Below are 19,393 nucleotides of genomic sequence, written 5' to 3'. Positions count from 1 at the left end.
TGTATTTTATTAAAATAATCAATATTTTTAATGGGGTTCCTAAGTCTAAACTTAGGAAAATTAAAATATTAATGTGTATTAATGAAAATATGGGTGAGAAGCTTCTAAGAGACGAGGATCAAGTCTAATTTAATCTTAGCCGTTGATTAGAGATTAGATCATGGCTGTTGGTTTCTCAACAAGAAAAGCATAAAGGAAGGCTTGGCGTCAGTTTGAGAAGACACACTAAGAGATCGAGGAAATTGATTTTTTGAGGTGAGAAGTTCTCAGGAGGAAAATCGATTGGGGAGATCTTGCAGCTGAGGGGCAGGGATAATTTGGAAATACTGATAGAGAGGCGGAGAGAAGCTTGTGGAGGCAGCGCAGTAGCTAGGAAGAGTTGACGCTAGGCCAGCCTGGGCCCACGTAGCCTTGACGCAGAGCCAGAAGGGCCAGCTTAGAGGACAAATATGCCTTCCACGCAGAAAGCGGAACTGCCGAGAACTGCCGGAACAACTGGGAAAGCTGTCGCAGTGGGCAGAAGAGCTGACACAGAGTCTGTTGGGCTGATGCAGGGCCAATGCAGAAGTAGCCGGGGCTAGTCAGTTTTGCTGTCGGATCAGCCAGAATTTGTCGGGTGAAGTGTGGTAAAACTCACTTAGGTTTTTTGCCATTGTATTTCTCTGTCACTGGACTGCCGGGAGTGCAACCAACATTTGTATTCAGAACTACTGCTTAATAATAGAAAACCCTCAGAGTTGCTGGACTGGTTTTCTCGCATTGGGTTTTTCCGGGGACGTTTAGTCCAAAAATAAATGTCCTTTGTGTGATTGTCTCATTTATTTTTCAGTACTTGATCTGTATATTGGTGTAGGCTGCAGTGTATTTGCATTAATATTTTCTGAATAATTATGAAAATAACTTGTTAAATGAAGAATATCAGTAGGTAATGCAAATCAGTTTAATGCAGTAGGATTTCTGGCTTGTTAGATTTAGAAATTTTCACATGCTCAACTGGCAATCCGATACAGAGAGAAACTAGACAAAACGAATGGTGAAATGCTCTCACCCTATCACTGGGAGAATTTGAGTCTGATCACGTTGAAATGGAGCCTCTGCGCAGATCTGCGTCACTCCCACGTAGTTCTTGCGTCACCCTTGCTGGGTATCACGCTCCTCCTCCGGACCCTCTGCTGGCTAGAAAATCTGAATCTCTGCCTCCTGGTCTCACACCCCGGCTCCCGGCTACTGAAACTCGATTTCCCTAGCAGGAATTCAATCTCCCTCTAAGGCCCGTGCTACCACTGCGTCAACTCTGTGTGGGCCAGCGTCTGCCTCTCTCTAGACGTTGTTCTTCCCTCTCTCTGCCTCGTACTCTCTTACCCAAGAAAACTTCCTTCTTCCGAATACTCACTGCCCCTCACTGCAATAAATCTCTTGGTGTGTTTTCCAAATGACCCTCAAGCTCCCTTAAATAATCTTCTTGTTGACATTCAATGGCCTAGATTTAAAGCTGATCAATGGCTAAGATCATTTTAGCTTGATCCTTGTCTTCTTCTAGAAGTTACACCTACAATTAGATTAATACCCTTTAATATTTTTAATTTCCTAAGTTTAGACTTAGGGTCCCATTAAAAAATATTAATTATTTTAATAAAATTGTCTCTGGGTGGAATTTCCCAAAATACTTTTTGGGTTCTTTGGAATACATGTGCCCAAGCCTCCTTGCAAAATTTGAGGCCTAGAGCACATTCGATGCTACCCCAAATCAACACTCTCTCTTAGTGAGGAATGTGCTCTAGTAATATACGCTGCTGCATACTGCTTTGACTTTGAAGCATCGTCCTCTGCACTGCTGATGTCTGACATGATGTCCACCAACTACTACGCTGCTGCTGTAACTGTACTGTTGTTGACACTGCCATTGCCAACACTGCATCCGTACTATAGCTCCCTCTCAAGCGCTGCATCTGTGTTGCTGCTAGCACTGCCACTGCCAACTGCTACTACATTTCACATTGTTGCTGCTACTCTATCAGCAACGAAAAAACATTCAAAATTACTAAACTAACTGTGTTCAGTATGATACCACGTGAATGTTGAAGCCTGACTGCTGTTAGTCTCTGCACTGACCCTCTTAATATACTGCGTTGTTGCTGACCTCTGCTCTGTGCCATCTGCACTGCTACCAACTCTGCTTTGCGTTGTTCAGTCTATGGCGCTCCTAGCCACTGCAACTGTCTCCCCGACACTCCTTTGCACCATCTGACACTAGTCTATCCCGCTACTCCTGATCTGGGCTCCCGTAGCAAGGTATTGATCCGAGAGGTGGACTCCTCAAGGATCCTGCCCATATGTAGCTCTTTCGAACTTCAGCTCCAAATTAGCCCACCTCCCTCCTGGAGGTATCTCAGCTGTCATGGCAAACTCCTCTTCGATCTTCACGGGCACAACCTTCGAATCGTGTTTCTCATCCTTGTCCTTCTTCTTGAGAGGTCACTGAGTTGCGTAGTGACCCATCTCACCACACCTGAAACACTTTATCTTCGAGACGTCTTTCTTACGTCTCCGCTGCTCCTGCTATCCCTTCAATGCAAGGGTTGCATTATCTTCCTTCTCCTTGGGCTTCAACCCACTGCTGCTGCTTCTGTCAAGTTTAACCTTGACTAAGTCTCTCCTCAGCTCCTCTTGTTTTAGAGCTGCCCACATCTCATCCTAATTTGGCAAGGCTACTCTGGACAAAGACTTGCTGTCACAGAATTGAGGGCCAGTCTAACCAACTCTGAATCTTGAGGTGTATGCCCCACAACAGACAATTCATCATGGGTCTCCTTAAGCTTCGTGAGGAATGGATCCACACGCTCCCCCTTCTGCATCTGAGCAGATCTCAGCTTCTGCTCTAAGTACATCTTCCGCTGCTCGAAAGATCCCTGATATAACATAGCCAAGGCATCCCACATCTCCTTAGCAGTCCCTCTGCTAGCGACATGACACACCACATGATCCTTTACTCCATCAAGGATCATCCTCTTGGCCTTCGCCATTTCTGATCTGTACTTCTTCAATGGATCTGCATTTGCAGGCACAACCACCACGCTGTCGACATATGTCTTGAGGGCATGCTCATCTAGAAGGAATGACATTCTAGCCTTCTAGATGACATAGTTGGATGCTCCGTCCAACTTGTCCTGATCCCTCAAGCCATTGGTTGCCATTTCTGCCAAAAAATAGAAAGTCGAATGACCTCCTCTCTCCTCTGTGCTACTGCTGGGCTAGCCTACGCACTCCCTGCTGGAGCTAGTAAAACTGCTGCCCCTTGCTGCTGCTCAACTCTAGAGAATTCAAATTCCTTGGCTAGGAATTCTCTGAGGAAGAAATTCCCTCAACTGTGCTTCTCTTTCTTCTGACAATTTTATGCCCAACAAACTGCCTACAAAAAAATCTGCGTCCCACCAGCTCCTCACACTGAGGTTTCAGTGCTGCTCCCTCTGCCCCAACAAAAATTCGATCTGGAAGCCCTTCTCTCTGTCGACTCTCTGAGAGAGAGACTGCCTCGAAATTTCAGCCCTCCGGCTAAGAATTGCGCAAACCCCTGGGGTTTCGAACTGTTGCCTCTTGCAACTTTTCGATTTCCCTCTTCTGCTCAGCACTGGATCTACCGACTCTGCTATTCTTGCTTCACTTGTAGCTCTAATACCATGTGAAAATTCCTCAACCGAAATCCCTAATGTAGCAACTGATAATCTTCTATTTGTTATATTAATCAACCAAATTATTTGCAGTTTTCTACGGCAAATATCGACACATATACACTGCAACCTTCACTTAACTAAATATTACGCGGAAAAAAGAGATTGAGCTAGAAAGAAAATACAACACAATTGACATAGTTATTTTTGGACAAATGTCCACGAAAAAACCCAATGTGGGAAAACCGGTGCAACAAATTTGAGGGTTTTATTATTATGCAATAGTAAATCTGAGTACAATTCTTGGATGCTTAACTAGCAATCCGATACAGAGAGAAACTGGACAAAATGAATGGTGAAATGCTCTCACCCTGTCATTGGAAGAATTTGAATTTGATCACGCTGAACTGGAGCCTCTGTGAAAAACTGCATCACCCCTGTTGGGTATCACGCTGCTCCTTCTCTGGACCTTCTGCTGGCTGGAAAATCTGAATCTCTGCCTCTCGGTCTCACACCCCGGCTCCCGGCTACTGAAACTTGATTTCCTCAGTAGGAATTTGATCTCCCTCTAAGGCCTGCGCTGCCACTGCGTCATCTTTGCGTGGGCCAGCGTTTGCCTCTCTCTAGACGTCATTCTGCTCTCTCTCTGTCTCGTACTCTCCGGCTTAGGGAAACTTCCTTCTTCTGGATACTCACTGCCCCTCACTGCAAGAAATCTCCTCGATCAAAATTTCCTCCTAAGAATCATTCACTTTAGAAATTCGATCTCTTGATCTCTCGGTGTGTTTTCCAAATGACCCTCAAGCTCCCTTAAATAATCTTCTCGTTGACATTCAACGGCCCAGATTAAAAGCTAAGCAATGGCTAAGATCATTTTAGCTTGATCCTTGTCTTCTTCTAGAAGTTACACCCACAATTAGATTAATACCCATTAATATTTTTAATTTCCTAAGTTTAGACCTAGGGTCCCATTAAAAAATGTTAATTATTTTAATAAAATTGTCTTTGGGTAGAATTTCCCAAAATGATTTCCGGGTTCTTTGGAATACATGTGCCCAAGCTTGCCTGCAAAATTTGAGGCCTAGAGCACATTCGATGCTACCCCAAATCAACAGTATGGAGAGCACCTTGAGGAGCGTGAGCTAGATGAGGATGTTATGAGACAACTCGGGACTCCTGTAGTGCCCATGGTAGAGGGGGATGGGCAATCATCGGTTTGACCTACCATCGACAAGGAGTAGATAGATGCGTAGGCAGCCAACAAAGTTGTAGTCCTTCCAGACAGTAACTCTCTTCAAGCTTACATAGATGGGGCCTGCAGTATTGTTAGATTACCTCTACACGTTGGAGGAAGATTGATTGGGTTACCTAGACAGGTTGTATATGATGGCTGGGCCAGTGAGTTGCGTAGGGTGCAAGACTCGCATGATGGACTTGCTATGTACTCGGGGACTCTTGCATTTGATCCCTCTCATGGGGTTGGGTGGCAAGAGATATTGAGTTGGTACCTGATAGGGCTAACTAGGTTTTTGGATACATCCATGATTGAGAGCATAGTTCAGCAGGGGTTGTGGTTTGCTAGAGGGCTTGAGGGCTGGATCATCGTTGGGAGTCAGGATCCAGGTGGGACTCCCCACTACTCCATGGATTGGGTCAGTCATGGTATTAGCAGGATGGTAGATCTAGTGATTAGACTCCCCCATTCTCATATTCCCACTAGAGTTTTGGACAACAGCCGTGACAGGGCAAGCAGATAGAGGAGCAGGCGGACTCCATGAGTTGTCTGGGCATGTTGGCCGTATGTGGGGGCATAAGATGATCAGTGTACCTTTGCAGGAGTTTGTTGGAGGAGGTGGCATTGGCATCCACCAGACAGTGCCTTGTTTGGAGTTGGGGATTCCTCACACTTGTGTAGGGCACCCAGGAGCATAGTAGTAGTGGTATCTCTACTAGTGCCTTGAGAGATTCACTTCTTGGGCCCCTCAGGGAGGATTTGGAGGGGAGATCCCCTCATCAGAGAGCATGGTGATGCGACGTTGGAGGTGATGATACAAGTCGGATGTGGGCCGGCGCATATGGACACAACTTTAGGCCATCACATCCAGGGATGAGTAGGAGCATCTAGCGTGGAGTAGTGGTCTGCAGATGGGCATGGAGACACATGGGGGTGTGCCGTAGTATGTTGAATTGCGCTGTAGAGTGGGAGTGCCTCACATCGCATTGAGTACATGAGGGGAGTGATAGGTGCAGTGACACAGGACGGGACAAGATGGTATAGTCGTAGCCGGAAGTATCTAGTGGTGTACCAGGACAGGTTGTGATGTACAATAGCATGTCGAGGAGTGCGGCGATACTGGGTGGTATGTAGTGGCAGATGATGCGGCGCAACGGGCGCTTGGAGCATTGCCTCCCAGGAGACTTATGGACAGGGTCACTACGTGTACCATTGGATGTAGCCCACCTAGGATCAATGAGGACACTATTGAGCATCTGGGGACACCATGTTTAGTGGAGACAGGGCTTCGAGGGGGTTATCAACAGATCCGAGACAGAGAGGGGGTTGTCCGTAGGATTACTCTTGAGCATTCCGACGGACTCTTGATCATACCCATCCTCCTCTGGTGTTGTTTACAGTTGTAGAGTGTTTGTTTGTTACCGCTTGACACTCACCATTCAGGCAACAAGGCTTGGGAGACTCACCCTAGGCAGTTGGATGAGACACCTCGTGTCATGAGCCAGGAGGAGACTCTCTAGTTGAGACGTTTGGCAGGTGCACGAGTTGATGAATATAAGCTTAGGGATGACGTGGTTGATGTTGATTTTTGGTAGCATCGGATGTGCCCTAGCCATGAAAATTGGTGGAGAGGCTAAGGCACATGAGATCTCCAAGACCTAGAAATCGGTTGGGGAAATTCCACCCGGATGGAGAGATATTAAAATAATTAATATTTTTAATGGGGTTCCTAAGTATACACTTAGGAAAATTAAAATATTAATGTGTATTAATATAATATGGGTGAGAAAGTTCTAAATAACGAAGATCAAGCCAAACCTAATCTTAGCCGTTGATTAGGGACTTAATCTTAGCCGTTGAATGGTCAAAAGTAAAAGTATAAGAGGAGGCTTGAGGGTCAGTTGGAGATACACCAAGTTGATCAAGAATTCGATTTTCTGGGGTAGGGTTTGCTAAGAAATCGAGTTAGTGATCTGTCGTAGTGAGGGGCAATTCGGCAGAAGGCCGAGAATACATAGTAGAGAGGTAGAGGTAGTGCCAGAGAGACAACGCAGAGGCAACTTGGACTGACGTAGAGACAACCAGAGCTGACGCAGAGGCTTGGAGGGCCAACGCAGAGGATGCAGGAGGTCGAGACGCTGACGTAGGTAGATGCAAAGGCTAGCAGAGCTGACGCTGCGCTGAAGGAGATGCGTTGTGGTGTTTTCATGGGGCAGATTGAGAGCTGAGAGGAAGGCGCAGAGTTGTAGAGGGTGACGCAGTTCCAGAGAGAAGCTTGGAGCAGCTTTCGCTGTCCAGCTGAGGAACAATCGAAGTCACTGTGGGAATCATCATCCAGTTGTTGATCAGCCGAAATATCTGTCTCCAGAGAGAGGTACTATTGCCAAGGAAAATCTCCGAAGGGTGAGCCATTTTTGGCACCCTAGTTGTATTCATAAAACTACATAATAATAAAACCCTCATATCTGCTGCACCAGTTTCCCGCATTGGGGTTTTTTGGGGACGATTGTCCAAAAATAACGGTGTCCCTTATGTTGTCTCAGTTATTTCAGTTGTTGATCTGTATATGTGTGAAGGCTGCATTTGTGTTTATTTCGATATTTATATTAATAAATAACTTGTTAATGGAAAGAACAAGTAGGAGATAATAAACCAGATAATGCAGTAGGGATTTCTAATGTGTTAAATTCAGAAATTTCCACAGTTGATTGTCGAGGTAGCGTATGTTCCACCCCTAGGTTCACACTTGGGGAGGCGACTGAGAGGGAGTTGCGTATTGCTTCATCAGCTGGACAACTCAAGGCCTTGGGGAAGCATGAAATGCAGGGGATGGTAGTCCTTGTTGACAGGATGATGCCGAGGCTTCCGGCAGTACCCAACCACATCATCAGGAGCTGGGATAGTAGATCTCACTGTGTGATTTGGCAGGCACAATGCAGCTGGATATTCGTGGCATAGGTTCTTAATGCTCGGTGCCTACATATTGGATACCTACAGAAGGCAGAGATGGGGCACAGAGGGGTCCCAACAGCTAGCAGCATATCACAGCGGCAGACAGAGAGGATTGGGGGTTGTGGACCTCTAGTATGGTTATGGGATCCAGTGATCCAGTGGATTGGTGGGATCCTCCACTCCTCAATGAGCATGGTCGGGATAACAAGTGGACTGATTCATTCACATGTGGACACATGGGGGATCACCGAAGCCCTCACCATAGGACGAGGCAGATTATTGCTCAGGATTGGGGCTAGCCATGGAGTGATAGGTGCTAGCACTGTTGAGTCTCTTTGGCAAGATTGGCCTAGCCTCGATCATCGCATATATTATGGCCGAGAGTTACGTGAGAGGAGGCTCTTGTATGAGCATGCTAGACAGTCATTCATAGCCAGAGTGTTACGATGTCAGCAGGATAGGTACATTCTGCGACGGGCAGGGGATGTTGGCATAACAGGGCTGAGTAGTTCAGCTACCCGTAGAGGTGAGTTGGTTTCTACAGGGGAGGGTCATCCAGATCTTCCATTTGGTTTTAGTGATTCGTTGTTGGTGTGGAGAATTTCACCGGTGTGGCAAGGTGATCGATAGGAGGAGATTAGGGGAGGCCCAGGTAGACGAGGGTTCAATCCCACCAGGATTGGATTGCATCTTCCGGAGTTTACTCTTGTAGTGCACAAGATGTACTATTCGGTAGGGTAGCTTCATGAGGATTTGGACGGAGTTTTACATCGTCAGGATGCTCTACTTATTGGCAGTAGACAGAGGGGTTCTAATGCCCCTATCTGGTAGGATAGTGAGTGGAGCAAGGGGTGCTTCATGTTGATAAGGTTGGCTTGGGATCCTGGTAATGAGGGACTCCTTCACTATAGGATAGTACAACAATCAGGGACGATCAAATGGCATATTTGGGACCTTGGTGAAGTTTGCAGAGATAGTGGGGATCAACAGTCAGAGAGGGCACTTGTTCAAGCACTGCTTGAGGACAAGCAATTTTTGGTGCATTGGAGGACCTTACTGGATGAGGATGCTACTTGGGAGGGCAGACACATACTTGAGCATCCAACACTGAAGTTGCTTGGGGACAAGCAACATTTGGGAGGGGAGGACTGTAATGCCCCTTCCTAAATTATCTTGGAACACGATTAATTTCTACTTTTTGGGGCCAATTTTGGAGGTGATGGGGCCCATTCGATTTTATTAGGAGGCTAGACTTAGTAGAATTTTTTTTGATGTGGTTAAGTTATACGTGGGGGCCACCCACACTAGGAGAATACGCATTCCCTAGTTTGATGTGCATGGAGGGGAAGTCAATGGTTAAGTGAGGGACCCACGATGGAGTGAAAATGGAAGGAAATGTGCTCCAAGAAATCTATATAAGGAAGGCAACTCTCCTCATTTCATCATCTTTTGGCATATCGAATTTCTCTTTGGTTGCTCGAGCTGCTTAGCCAAGTCACTTGTTGTTTAGCAAGAGTTCTTCAAGCGGAGAGCTCACCCTTTCTTCGGGGGACTTCGAGTGCCACCCTAGAGAGGTTCATCTACATTCTTTTGGTGGAGGTTTTCATTGTGATTTCCAGCAGTTGCATCCATCATCTCCAGGTGGTGCGTATTTCTGGAGGACGCAATGAGGAGAGGCCAAGTTGTGATTGTGACATCTTTCAGAGGAGCTTTGGCCGGGAGAAATTCCGAAAAGGAGGCTTGGGTGTTTGACTGCCATTTGGGTGAGTTTTGGAGCTAGAGGAGAGAGCTTCTATTCAGTGTGACTTTCGCACTTCTTGGGCCAGCGCAAAGGGAGAATATTGTGCACATGTGGGAGGTGGAGACTCAGCTTTTGTGGCTGATCCTTGTTGGCAGAGACAAGGGAAACATCTGTGGAGGAGATTTCTAATTTTCCGGAGCCTTGGAGGAGGATTTTGTTGGCATCTTTGTAGGCCGTGTGCTTAAGCAATTTGGAGGGCGTAGGCCTCTTGGGGGTCAATTTTGGGAGGTCAAAATCTGGACAAACCATTTTTGAGTTTTCTAAGAGAAGTCTGTGGTTAAAATTTTAGAATTTTTTGGACGATATTCAGGCCTAAAATCCTAATTCTTATAACAGGGCGAATTGCTAGTTAGCTGGGGAATTTACACCATTTTGTGGGTTCGACTTGGACTTGGAATCAAACCAAACCCTTTCTGGGTTTTTGTGGGTTTTGGTCAAGGAGCTTGGAGTTAATTTTGCAGCATTTTCTGAGTACTGAAGGTGGGGTTTCCAGCAGTTCCTTTCCAGCTAACAGTGTAGTTTTCTGGGCACGCAAAGCATTAGAGGAACAATCATTATCAACATTGAGATCATTGTCTTATCACCTGGGTTCTGTCACGCTTTCCATTGAGGCAAGCCTAGGTGCATTTCTCCATACTATTGTACTTGCTCCATTGGAATAATAAAATGGCTCAGCTGGTTCTTACTTCTGGAGTTTTTCTGAGTATTCGCTGAATGTTTAAAATTTCTGTGTTGTAAAACGATTTTTGCTTTATGTATCACTGTTTATCCAAGTTTGGAACATTACACTTAACCTGACTTTATATGTTTAGCTAAGACCAAAACCCTAATCTATTTTTGAGTTTACTCCTAGGCTAAGTTATGCATGCATGAGATACACTTTTTTAGACTTAACAAGTAAAAATAAGACATTCAATTTTTTTTTATTAAAGTGAATTACAAAATAGAATTATTTTTTGAAAATATCTTGAACTACTTTTCACATGCTCACACTAAATCTATGAAGATGTAATGTTCCAAAATTAAAAAATTAGTGATATGCAAAATGAAATACGATTCATACACAGAAAAATTAAAACGACCAGCAAATACTCAATACACATCAGAAATGAGAACCAGCTAAGCCATTTTATAATCTCAATGTTGGAAAGATAACTGCTTCTCTAATGCTCTGTACTGTCTCCTAATAACTGCACTGCTGGCTGGAAAGGAACTGCAAGTAACCCCGTCTTCGGTGCTCAAAAAATGATGAAACTTCAGTCCCATGCTCCTTGGCCAAAACCCACAAAAACCTAGAAAGGGTTTGTCTGAATCCAATTTCCCAAATTCGGACTCCTCTATGGCCTATGCCCTCCAAACTGCTCCAAGAATACGGACTGCAAGGAATGGCCACGAAATCCTCCAAGCTCTAAAAGGGAAGCAAATGCCACTCCAAGTATCTCCTCTAACCTCCATGACAAAGCTCAACCTCAAGGACTGATACTTTACCTACCAAGTGAGCTCCCAACACTGCCTCTGCGCTAGCCCAGTTAGTGCGAAAGTCACACTGCCAAGCTAAGCTCAACCAGCTCCCAAACTCTCCCAAATGCTGACAATCCTCCCTAGCCTCCTCTCTGGAAAATCTCACGCCCAAACTCCACTACAAGACACCAACAACAAACTCGACCTCCTCTCCACTGCGTCCTCCAGTAATATGCACCACCTGGAAATGAATGCCATTGCTAGAAATCACAATGAGATCCTCCTCCTGAAGAAATGCAGAAAACCTTCCTAGGGTGGCACTCGAAGTCCCCCGAAGAAAGGGTGAGCTCTTTGCTTGAAGAACTCGTGCTAAACAACGAGTGACTTGGCTAAGAAGCTCGAGCAACCAAGAGAAATCGATATACCAAAAAGATGAATGAGATGAGGAGAGTTTCCTTCCTTATATAGATTTTGTGGAGCACTTTTCCCTCCAATTCGTCCTCCATCGTGGTCCCTCACTTAACCAACATCATGCAAAACTTAACCACCTCCATGCAAATTGAACTAGGCAGTGCGTATTCCCCTAGTGAGGGTGGCCCCCATGTGTAATTTAATTACAACACAAATAACTTTTCCTAAGTCTAATATCCTAATAAAATCGAATGGGGCCCACTAGCTCGAAATTTGGCCCCTTAATACAAAAATTAATCTTGTTCGAAAATAATTTAGGAAGGGACATGACAGTCCTCCCCTCCCAAATGTTGCTTGTCCCCAAGCAACTTCAATGCCGGATGCTCAAGAATCTGCTCTCCTTCCCAAGTGGCGTCCTCATTCGGTAAACTCTTCCAACGCACCAAATACTCTCTGAAGATCCTACTTCTGAACTTCCTCTCCCTCGTCTCTAAGATGGCCTCTGGCTCTAGGATCAAATGCCCCTCATCATCAAGTGGAGGCAACTCCTTGACTGCTATAACCTGCTGCCGCAGCACCCTCTTGAGGCATGACACATGAAAGATGTTGTGAATCCTGCTCCCAGGTGGTAGCTCCAACTCGTAAGCCACCTGTACAACCCTCCTGATCACTCTATATGGCCCAAAAAATCTCAGCTGCAACTTTTCGGCTCCCTTCTGCTTCAATGTGGACTATCGGTACGACTGCAATCGAAGGTAGACCAAGTCCCCCTCCTCAAAATGCCTCTCTACTCGATGCCGGTTAGCATACATATTGTGTTGGTTTTGGGCTGTCTGTAAGTTATCCTTAAGAGCCTTGAAGATATCTTGGCTCTCTAGGATCCAATCCTTGGTCTTTGGGGCCCTGCTGTCTCCTAAAACAATATTAGCGAAAGAAAAAGCATCATAACCATACAAGGCACGGAAAGGAGTCATACCAATGGAAATATGATGGGTGGTGTTGTAACAATACTCTCCCAGATGCACCCATCGAATCCAAGCCCTCTGCTGCCTTATCACATAATTTCTGAGATAGCCCTCTAACCACTGGTTCACCCTCTCTGTTTGACCATCGGTCTGCAAATGATAGCTGGTGCTCAGGGTGAGTTCAGTGCCTACTAGTCTAAAGAGCTCTTGCCAAAATCCTCCCATGAATCTGCCTTCCCTATCACTGAATATGGTCTTAGGGAGTCCGTGCAGATGAAAGACCTCCCTAAAGAATAACTCTGCCACCTGTGAGGCTGAATATCATGTCGGTATGGCAAAGAAGTGTGCAAACTTGGTCAGCCGGTCAACCACTACAAAAATACGGTCCTTCCCTTGCATCGAGGGAGTTTGGTGATGAAATCCATAGAGATGCTCTCCCATTTCCCCTCAGGGATGGGAAGAAGCTGCAATAATCTTGCTAGATGGGTCAACTCTCCTTTGCTCCTTTGGCAAGCTTCGCACTCCTGCACATGCTTTAGCACATCTCCCTTGAGGCCCTTCCAAGTGAAGCGCTCTCTCACTGCCATATAAGTCTTCCTAAACCCCTGGTGCCTGGACAAAGGAGAATCATGAGCTGCTCGAAGGACATGCTCTCTCAATTGTGATCCTGAAACCAAAAATATGCGCCCCTTATAATAAATAACCTCATTCATCACCCTGTAGTGCACATATGCATAGTTGCCCTCCAAGATCTCGCACGCCCGACGATCCTTGGAGTACTCTACCAATAATTGAGCCTTCCAGTCATGACAAATGCTCATGAGGAAAAGCCCGGTTGGTCTCCTGGACAGTGCATCTGCCACTATGTTGTGCTTCCCCCACACATACTCAATATCAAAATCCTAGGCCTGCACTTTGCTGACCCATATCTGCTGTTTGTCATTGAGGCCCTGCTGCCCCATGACATGGCAGAGACTGTGGTGATCTGTCTTTACCCGAAATCGATTCCCCACCAAGCATTGTTTAAATTTGGCCAATGCATGCATTATGGCCAACATCTCCTTGTCGTAAATGGAATACGACAACTCATGAGATAGAACCTTCTTGCTCTCGTATGCATTGGGGTGCCCTCCTTGGCACAAGACTACCCCAGTCTCTACACCTGATGCATCACACTCCAATGTGAAAGGCTGAGTAAAATCTGGGAGTGCCAATACCAGACAACAACTCATCACCTCCTTGAGGCGATCAAATGCTGCCTGAGCTCCCTCTGTCCACGCAAAAGCCCCCTTCTTAGTCAGATCAGTAAGGGGTGCTGCCAACTGTGAGAAGCCCTTCACGAACTTCCGATAATAGGTACAGATGCCCAAAAATCCTCTCAACGTTGTCACATCTTGGGGCTCTGGCCAATCCCGAATGGCCCGAATCTTCTCCTCGTGCACCTTGACCCCATCTGCACCTATGATGTGTCCCAAGTAAAGCATCTCTGTCAGCCCAAACTCACACTTGGACATCTTGGCGTAGAACTGCTGCTCCTCCAATATACACAAGACTGTCTCTAAGTGCTGCAGGTGCTCCTCCCATGTCTTGTTGTAGATCAAGATGCCATCAAAGAATACCAGAACAAACCTCCTTAACTGGCCTTGGAACACATGGTTCATGCATGATATAAAAGTAGCTGGTGCATTGGTCAACCCAAAAGGCATGACCAGGAACTCGAAATGCCCATAATGACACCTGAAGGCTGTCTTCGAAATGTCCTGCTCTCTCACCCAGATCTGATGATACCCTGACCTCAAATCTATCTTAGAGAAGTACTTGGCTCCTCTAAGCTTGTCCATCAACTCATCAATAGGTGGAATGGGATACTTGTTCCTGAATCTTCAACGTTTTCTTGTTGAGGGCCCTGTAGTCAATGCACATGCGGGGAGTCCCGTCCTTCTTCACCAACACAACTGAAGAAGCAAATGGACTGGAACTCAGTCTGATGTTACCCAATGCGAATAACTCCGTGATGACTCTCTCGATCTCATCCTTATAGGCCTTGGGATGCCTATAGGGTGTAGTGATAACTGCTTGCACATCAGGCTCCAACTCTATAGTGTGCTCAAATCGCCTGTCAGGTGGTTGTCCCGACGTTATATCTCCAAAGACTACCAGATATCTATCTAGTATTGCCTGTATGTCTGGATGCGATGGCATAGTCTTTCCCTAGCCTTTGAAATACTTAGCTCTACTGCCCATGCTATGTCTCCATGCTTCAAATCGGTCTCCATCCACTAGGCCGAAACTGTCTGAGGGGGGTACGAATGCATGCCCCTAAGAACCACCGACTTGCCATCCGGTCCAACAAACTCCATCACTAGCTATTTCCAATCAGTGGTAACCTGGCCAAGGGAATACAACCATTGGACACCCAACACCACATTGGTGTCCGGTACATCCACCACGGAAAAGTGGTCTGTCATCGAATAGTTACCCATAGTCATTGTTGGTGGTGGTGGTCCTCTCCCTGTTGGATCCTTGCTGTCTCGGCCACCAAACTCCAATTCCCCATCATCCTCCTGATCGATGTCAGAGAAGACTTCGATGTAATGGGCCTTGCCCGCTATGCGTCGTTGACTAGGTGCCCAAGGCTCTCACCATGTAAAACACAACTTCCTCCTCCTGAGGTCTCTCCTAGTCTTGTCATCGAACTGACCCCGTCCTTGAGCCGCTCTCTGCGCTGTGGTTGCTCTAGTGTCACTTCCCTTCTGAGGGTAGGGAGTGCGTGAAGGAAGTGGAGCTCGGGTCTTGGGGATAGCCCCTTGCAAATCCTGAGTACAAGATACTGTCTCCAGAAGATTAGATGGTTCGCAAGACTTCACCAGTCCCCGCAATGGCTCTGTCAACCCCTCTCCTCGCATCTGACAAATCACTCAAAAACTCAGATATATAATGCTCCAGATGCCTTGTCTGTCTAAGTTGGGTCAACTCCCTAAAGTGAGCCTTTGGATCCTTCTGATCAAAGTGCTCCACTACTCTCCGCGTGAAGTCCTCATAGGAGGCCATGCTAGCATGCCCAGAGTGGACAAACCATGAAACCACCAATCGTGTGCCTCCCCCTCTAGATGTGGCCATCTTGATGGCCTCTACCTCTGTCATCCGATTCAGCTAGAAGTATGTGTCCAACTTCTCTACCCGAGCACATGCTGTGCACTTGGTAGTGCCATCATATGTAGGAAAATACATTTTCCCAATTGAACGATGTAGCTCATAGTTTTGCGTACCATAGCCTTTCCCCTTCTCATTCTGCTTGAGCTTGCAAAAGTCTTTGAAGGTCAGAGCCTCTCTGAAGTCTGCCCCCATGGACTGCCATTCCCGGAAATACTCATCCATCAATGATGGATCCTCTCCTCCACTAGTCTCACCCTGCGCTAAGGGCACAAAAGAAGGTAAAGTAGCTCGAGTTGGCTCACTCAAGGATGGTCGCTTCGCAGTGGGTGAAGGGTGATCGAACTGTTGAGAGGCCCCTAAAGTCTCTCCAACTACAAACACTCGGTGAGTGCTCTGCTCCTGGTTCTACATCTTGATCTCGTCCAGCATCTCCTTTTTCCCTTTTGCCAAATCACTCAAAGCCTTCAAGAGACTATCAAAGGCCATATCCTCCCTACTCTTGGGCTCACCCATATCTTCTACTAACGCAGTCTTCCCACGATCCTCCGTCTCAGGAGTAATCTCCAACTCCCTTTCCTGCTCCGGTACCTCTGTCTTCTGTAAGTAATATTCTGCCGGTCCTCCTCACTCATAGAAAAGTTTTCCCACGGCTGAGCCAAAATCTAAGCTCTGATACCACTATAATGTTCCAAACTTAAATGAATAGTGATATGCAAAAGAAAATATGATCCATACACAGAAAAATTAAAACGATCAACAAATACTCAATACACATCAGAAATGAGAACCAGCTGAGCCATTTTTTTAATGGAATGGAGCAAGTACAATAGTATGGAAAATGCACCTGGGCTTGCCTCAAAGGAAAGCTTGACAGAACCCAAGTGTCAAACAATAATCTCAATGCTGGAAAGATAATGGCTTCTCTAATGCTCCGCGCTGTCTCCTAGTAACTATGTTGCTGGCTGGAAAGGAACTGCAAGAAACCCCGTCTCTGGTATTTAAAAAATGATGAAACTTTAGCCCCACGCTGCTTGACCAAAACCCACAAAAACCCAGAAAGGGATTGGCCTGAGTCCAACCTCCAAAATTTGGCCTCCTCTATGGCCTATGCTTTCCAAACTGCTCCAAGAATACGGCCTGCAAGGAATGGCCACGAAATCCTCATCCAAGCTCTGAAAGGGAAGAAAACACCACTCCAAGTATCTCCTCCAACCTCCACGGCAAAGCTCAGCCTCAAGGACTGATACTCTACCCACCAAGTGAGCTCCCAGTACTGCCTATGCCCTGGCCTAGGTAGTGCAAAAGTCACACTGCCAAGCAATAAGCTCAACCAGATCCCAAACTCTCCCAAATGTCGGCAATCCTCCCTAGCCTCCTCGCTGGAAAATCTCACGCCCAAACTCCACTACAAGACACCAACAACAAACTTGGCCTCCTCTCCATTGCGTCCTCAAGTAATACGCACCACCTAGAAGTGAATGCCACAGCTAGAAATCACAATGAGATCCTCATCTTGAAGAAATGCAGAAAACCTTCCTAGGGTGGCACTTGAAGTCCCCTGAAGAAATGGTGAGCTCTTCGCTTGAAGAACTCGTGCTAAACAACGAGTGACTCAGCTAAGCAACTCGAGCAACCGAGAGAAATCGATATACCAAAAAGATGAATGAGATGAGGAGAGTTGCCTTCCTTATATAGATTTCATGGAGAACTTTTCCCTCCAATTCGTCCTCCATCGTGGGCCCTCACTTAACCAACATCATGCAAAACTTAACCACCTCCATGCAAATTGAACTAGGGAGTGTGTATTGCCCTAGTGAGGGTGGCCCCCATGTGTAATTTAACTACAACACAAATAATTTTTCCTAAGTCTAATCTCCTAATAAAATCGAATTGGGTCCACTAGCTCGAAAAGTGGCCCCATAATACAAAAATTAATCTTGTTTGAAAATAATTTAGCAAGGGACATGATAGAAGAAGTCCCTGTTCGAGCTATAATTCTCAAGAACGACAAGATCTATAGTAGTCAAGACTCACAATACGAAGAGTTCATTGCATTTTGGCTTCTGCATGTAAATTCAAACTTGCCATTGCAACCTAAAGTCCGTTGACTAGTTGCCATGATGTGCATGTTTCACATTGGGAATTTTATGCTATAATATTTGAACATACTCAAAGAGGTTCTGCACAAATATGCATATTGTATGCTATGTGACTGAGTTGTTGATCTAATCATAACTTTTTTCCAGGATATTTGATAGTGGTGGAATATGCCAAAAGTATGGGCTGTGTATTTTAGTGTCCTTAACAATCATGCTTTAGAGCACCGAAAGATAGGGTAGAACAAATGTAAAAATGACTTAATGTGGATGAAGGCTGTTGAAGAATGTAACTAGTTTCGGTGTTCATAATTGTCATTTGACTCTTATGATGATGTATCTATCAAAAGAAGAAAGAACATGATGTAAAGAACAAAAGAAAAATTATTTGTAAAGCATCGGTTTCATGCTCAAGTTATTTATCACTAGGTCAAGCATCCATTGAATGCTCCTAGGGTTTTTCATGAGTCAAGAGTCCTTGTTATATTGTAAAAGACCCTTTCGGGCATTTGTATCAAAAGAAGAAAAAGTATTTTTGTAAATAGAAATGTCTAGAAGGCTCCCAAGACCAAGTCAGCTAGCCCAGCATAAATCTGCCTAGAGAGGGTAATTGAGCCTCTTGGAAGGCTATATAAAGTAGGAACTTTGACCTCCTTGAATGGATATCACACTCACACATCTTTGGTTCGATCTGCAATGGAGAAGAAGTGCGAAAGTCCTAGAAGACAAGGGAGAAGGCTAGAGAAGGAGGAGGAAGCCCTAAAGAGAACATGAATGTCTGAAATTTAGCTTGCTGCTGTTCACATGTGCGAGTACCCTAGGGTTTCTAGGATTACCTCAGGCCCGAACAGCAGTAAGTGTTGCAGGTTGTCTTGGCATGGACAAAAGGCTAGAAGAGCCTTCAGTTTAAAGGGATCTTGCTTCGTTACCCTTGGAGATTTTGTCTTGGATTCTGAAAGGAAATTTGGCTGGTTGACTTGGTTCTTGGTGGCAGTCACAGTCTAGGGTTTGGTCTTGGAAGTCTCCTTTGAAGTTGATTCTATAAGAGGAGAAGTTCTTTCTGGGTTTTCCCCTTGGAAGGGTTTTGCCCTGGCTTGGAGCCTATATCTTGTGTTCATGTGATCTTTATTTTTTTGGCATTTATTTGATTATAAGAACATAAGCATAATTAAGAACATAATGTCACAAATAACAGTCAAGTAAGGAAAAAGATGAATTAAAATGCTGCCCTAATCGGTTTTCCAACAAAGGCAACAATGAACATTTTTTGCATTCGAGATTTGTGATGGCTCTCCCTTGTCATGCTTTTTCTATTTAATTTCTTTAAGGTTATGAAAAACAAATCAGCATAAAAATTCATGTTTTCATATTCCTAGATAATCATTTTGTTGTTTTTTCTGCAGGTTTCCCCAAGCAAAGGGTATAATGCTCATTTGGCACCATCCTTGTTTGAAAATAGTGCACATATCCTACTCTTACCTCCTGTTTCTGTTTCTTTGTTCCCCTCTATCATAGATGGATGAAAACATTTAGAATTACAACTAGAAACAATGATAGAATAATTTCCAGGAAACAAACATTTTATTCCTTTCTTTTTGATGGGTGAATAGGTAGACATTGATTTTTCTGTTTCTTCCTTTCTTATCCTA

The 19,393-nt window shown here is 45.3% G+C and overlaps 1 protein-coding gene across 1 annotated transcript in view; it reads left to right on the top strand.

Moving 5' to 3' along the window:
- LOC149142010 (meiotic recombination protein SPO11-1-like) overlaps nt 1–19,393 on the top strand; it is a 339,417-nt gene that overhangs the window by 205,758 nt on the left and 114,266 nt on the right. Inside the window, exon 7 of the mRNA XM_089451380.1 lies at nt 19,148–19,164. Coding sequence (XP_089307506.1) covers nt 19,148–19,164 — 17 coding nt within the window. The remainder of the gene's footprint in view (nt 1–19,147; nt 19,165–19,393) is intronic.

Source organism: Pinus tabuliformis, chromosome X, assembly GCF_031772625.1.
Source record: "Pinus tabuliformis cultivar Carrire ecotype Pingquan chromosome X, CPIR1, whole genome shotgun sequence".
Classification (NCBI taxonomy): domain Eukaryota; kingdom Viridiplantae; phylum Streptophyta; class Pinopsida; order Pinales; family Pinaceae; genus Pinus; species Pinus tabuliformis.
Note: the sequence above shows the minus strand (reverse complement) of the source record. Positions and strands in the feature narration are given on the sequence as shown.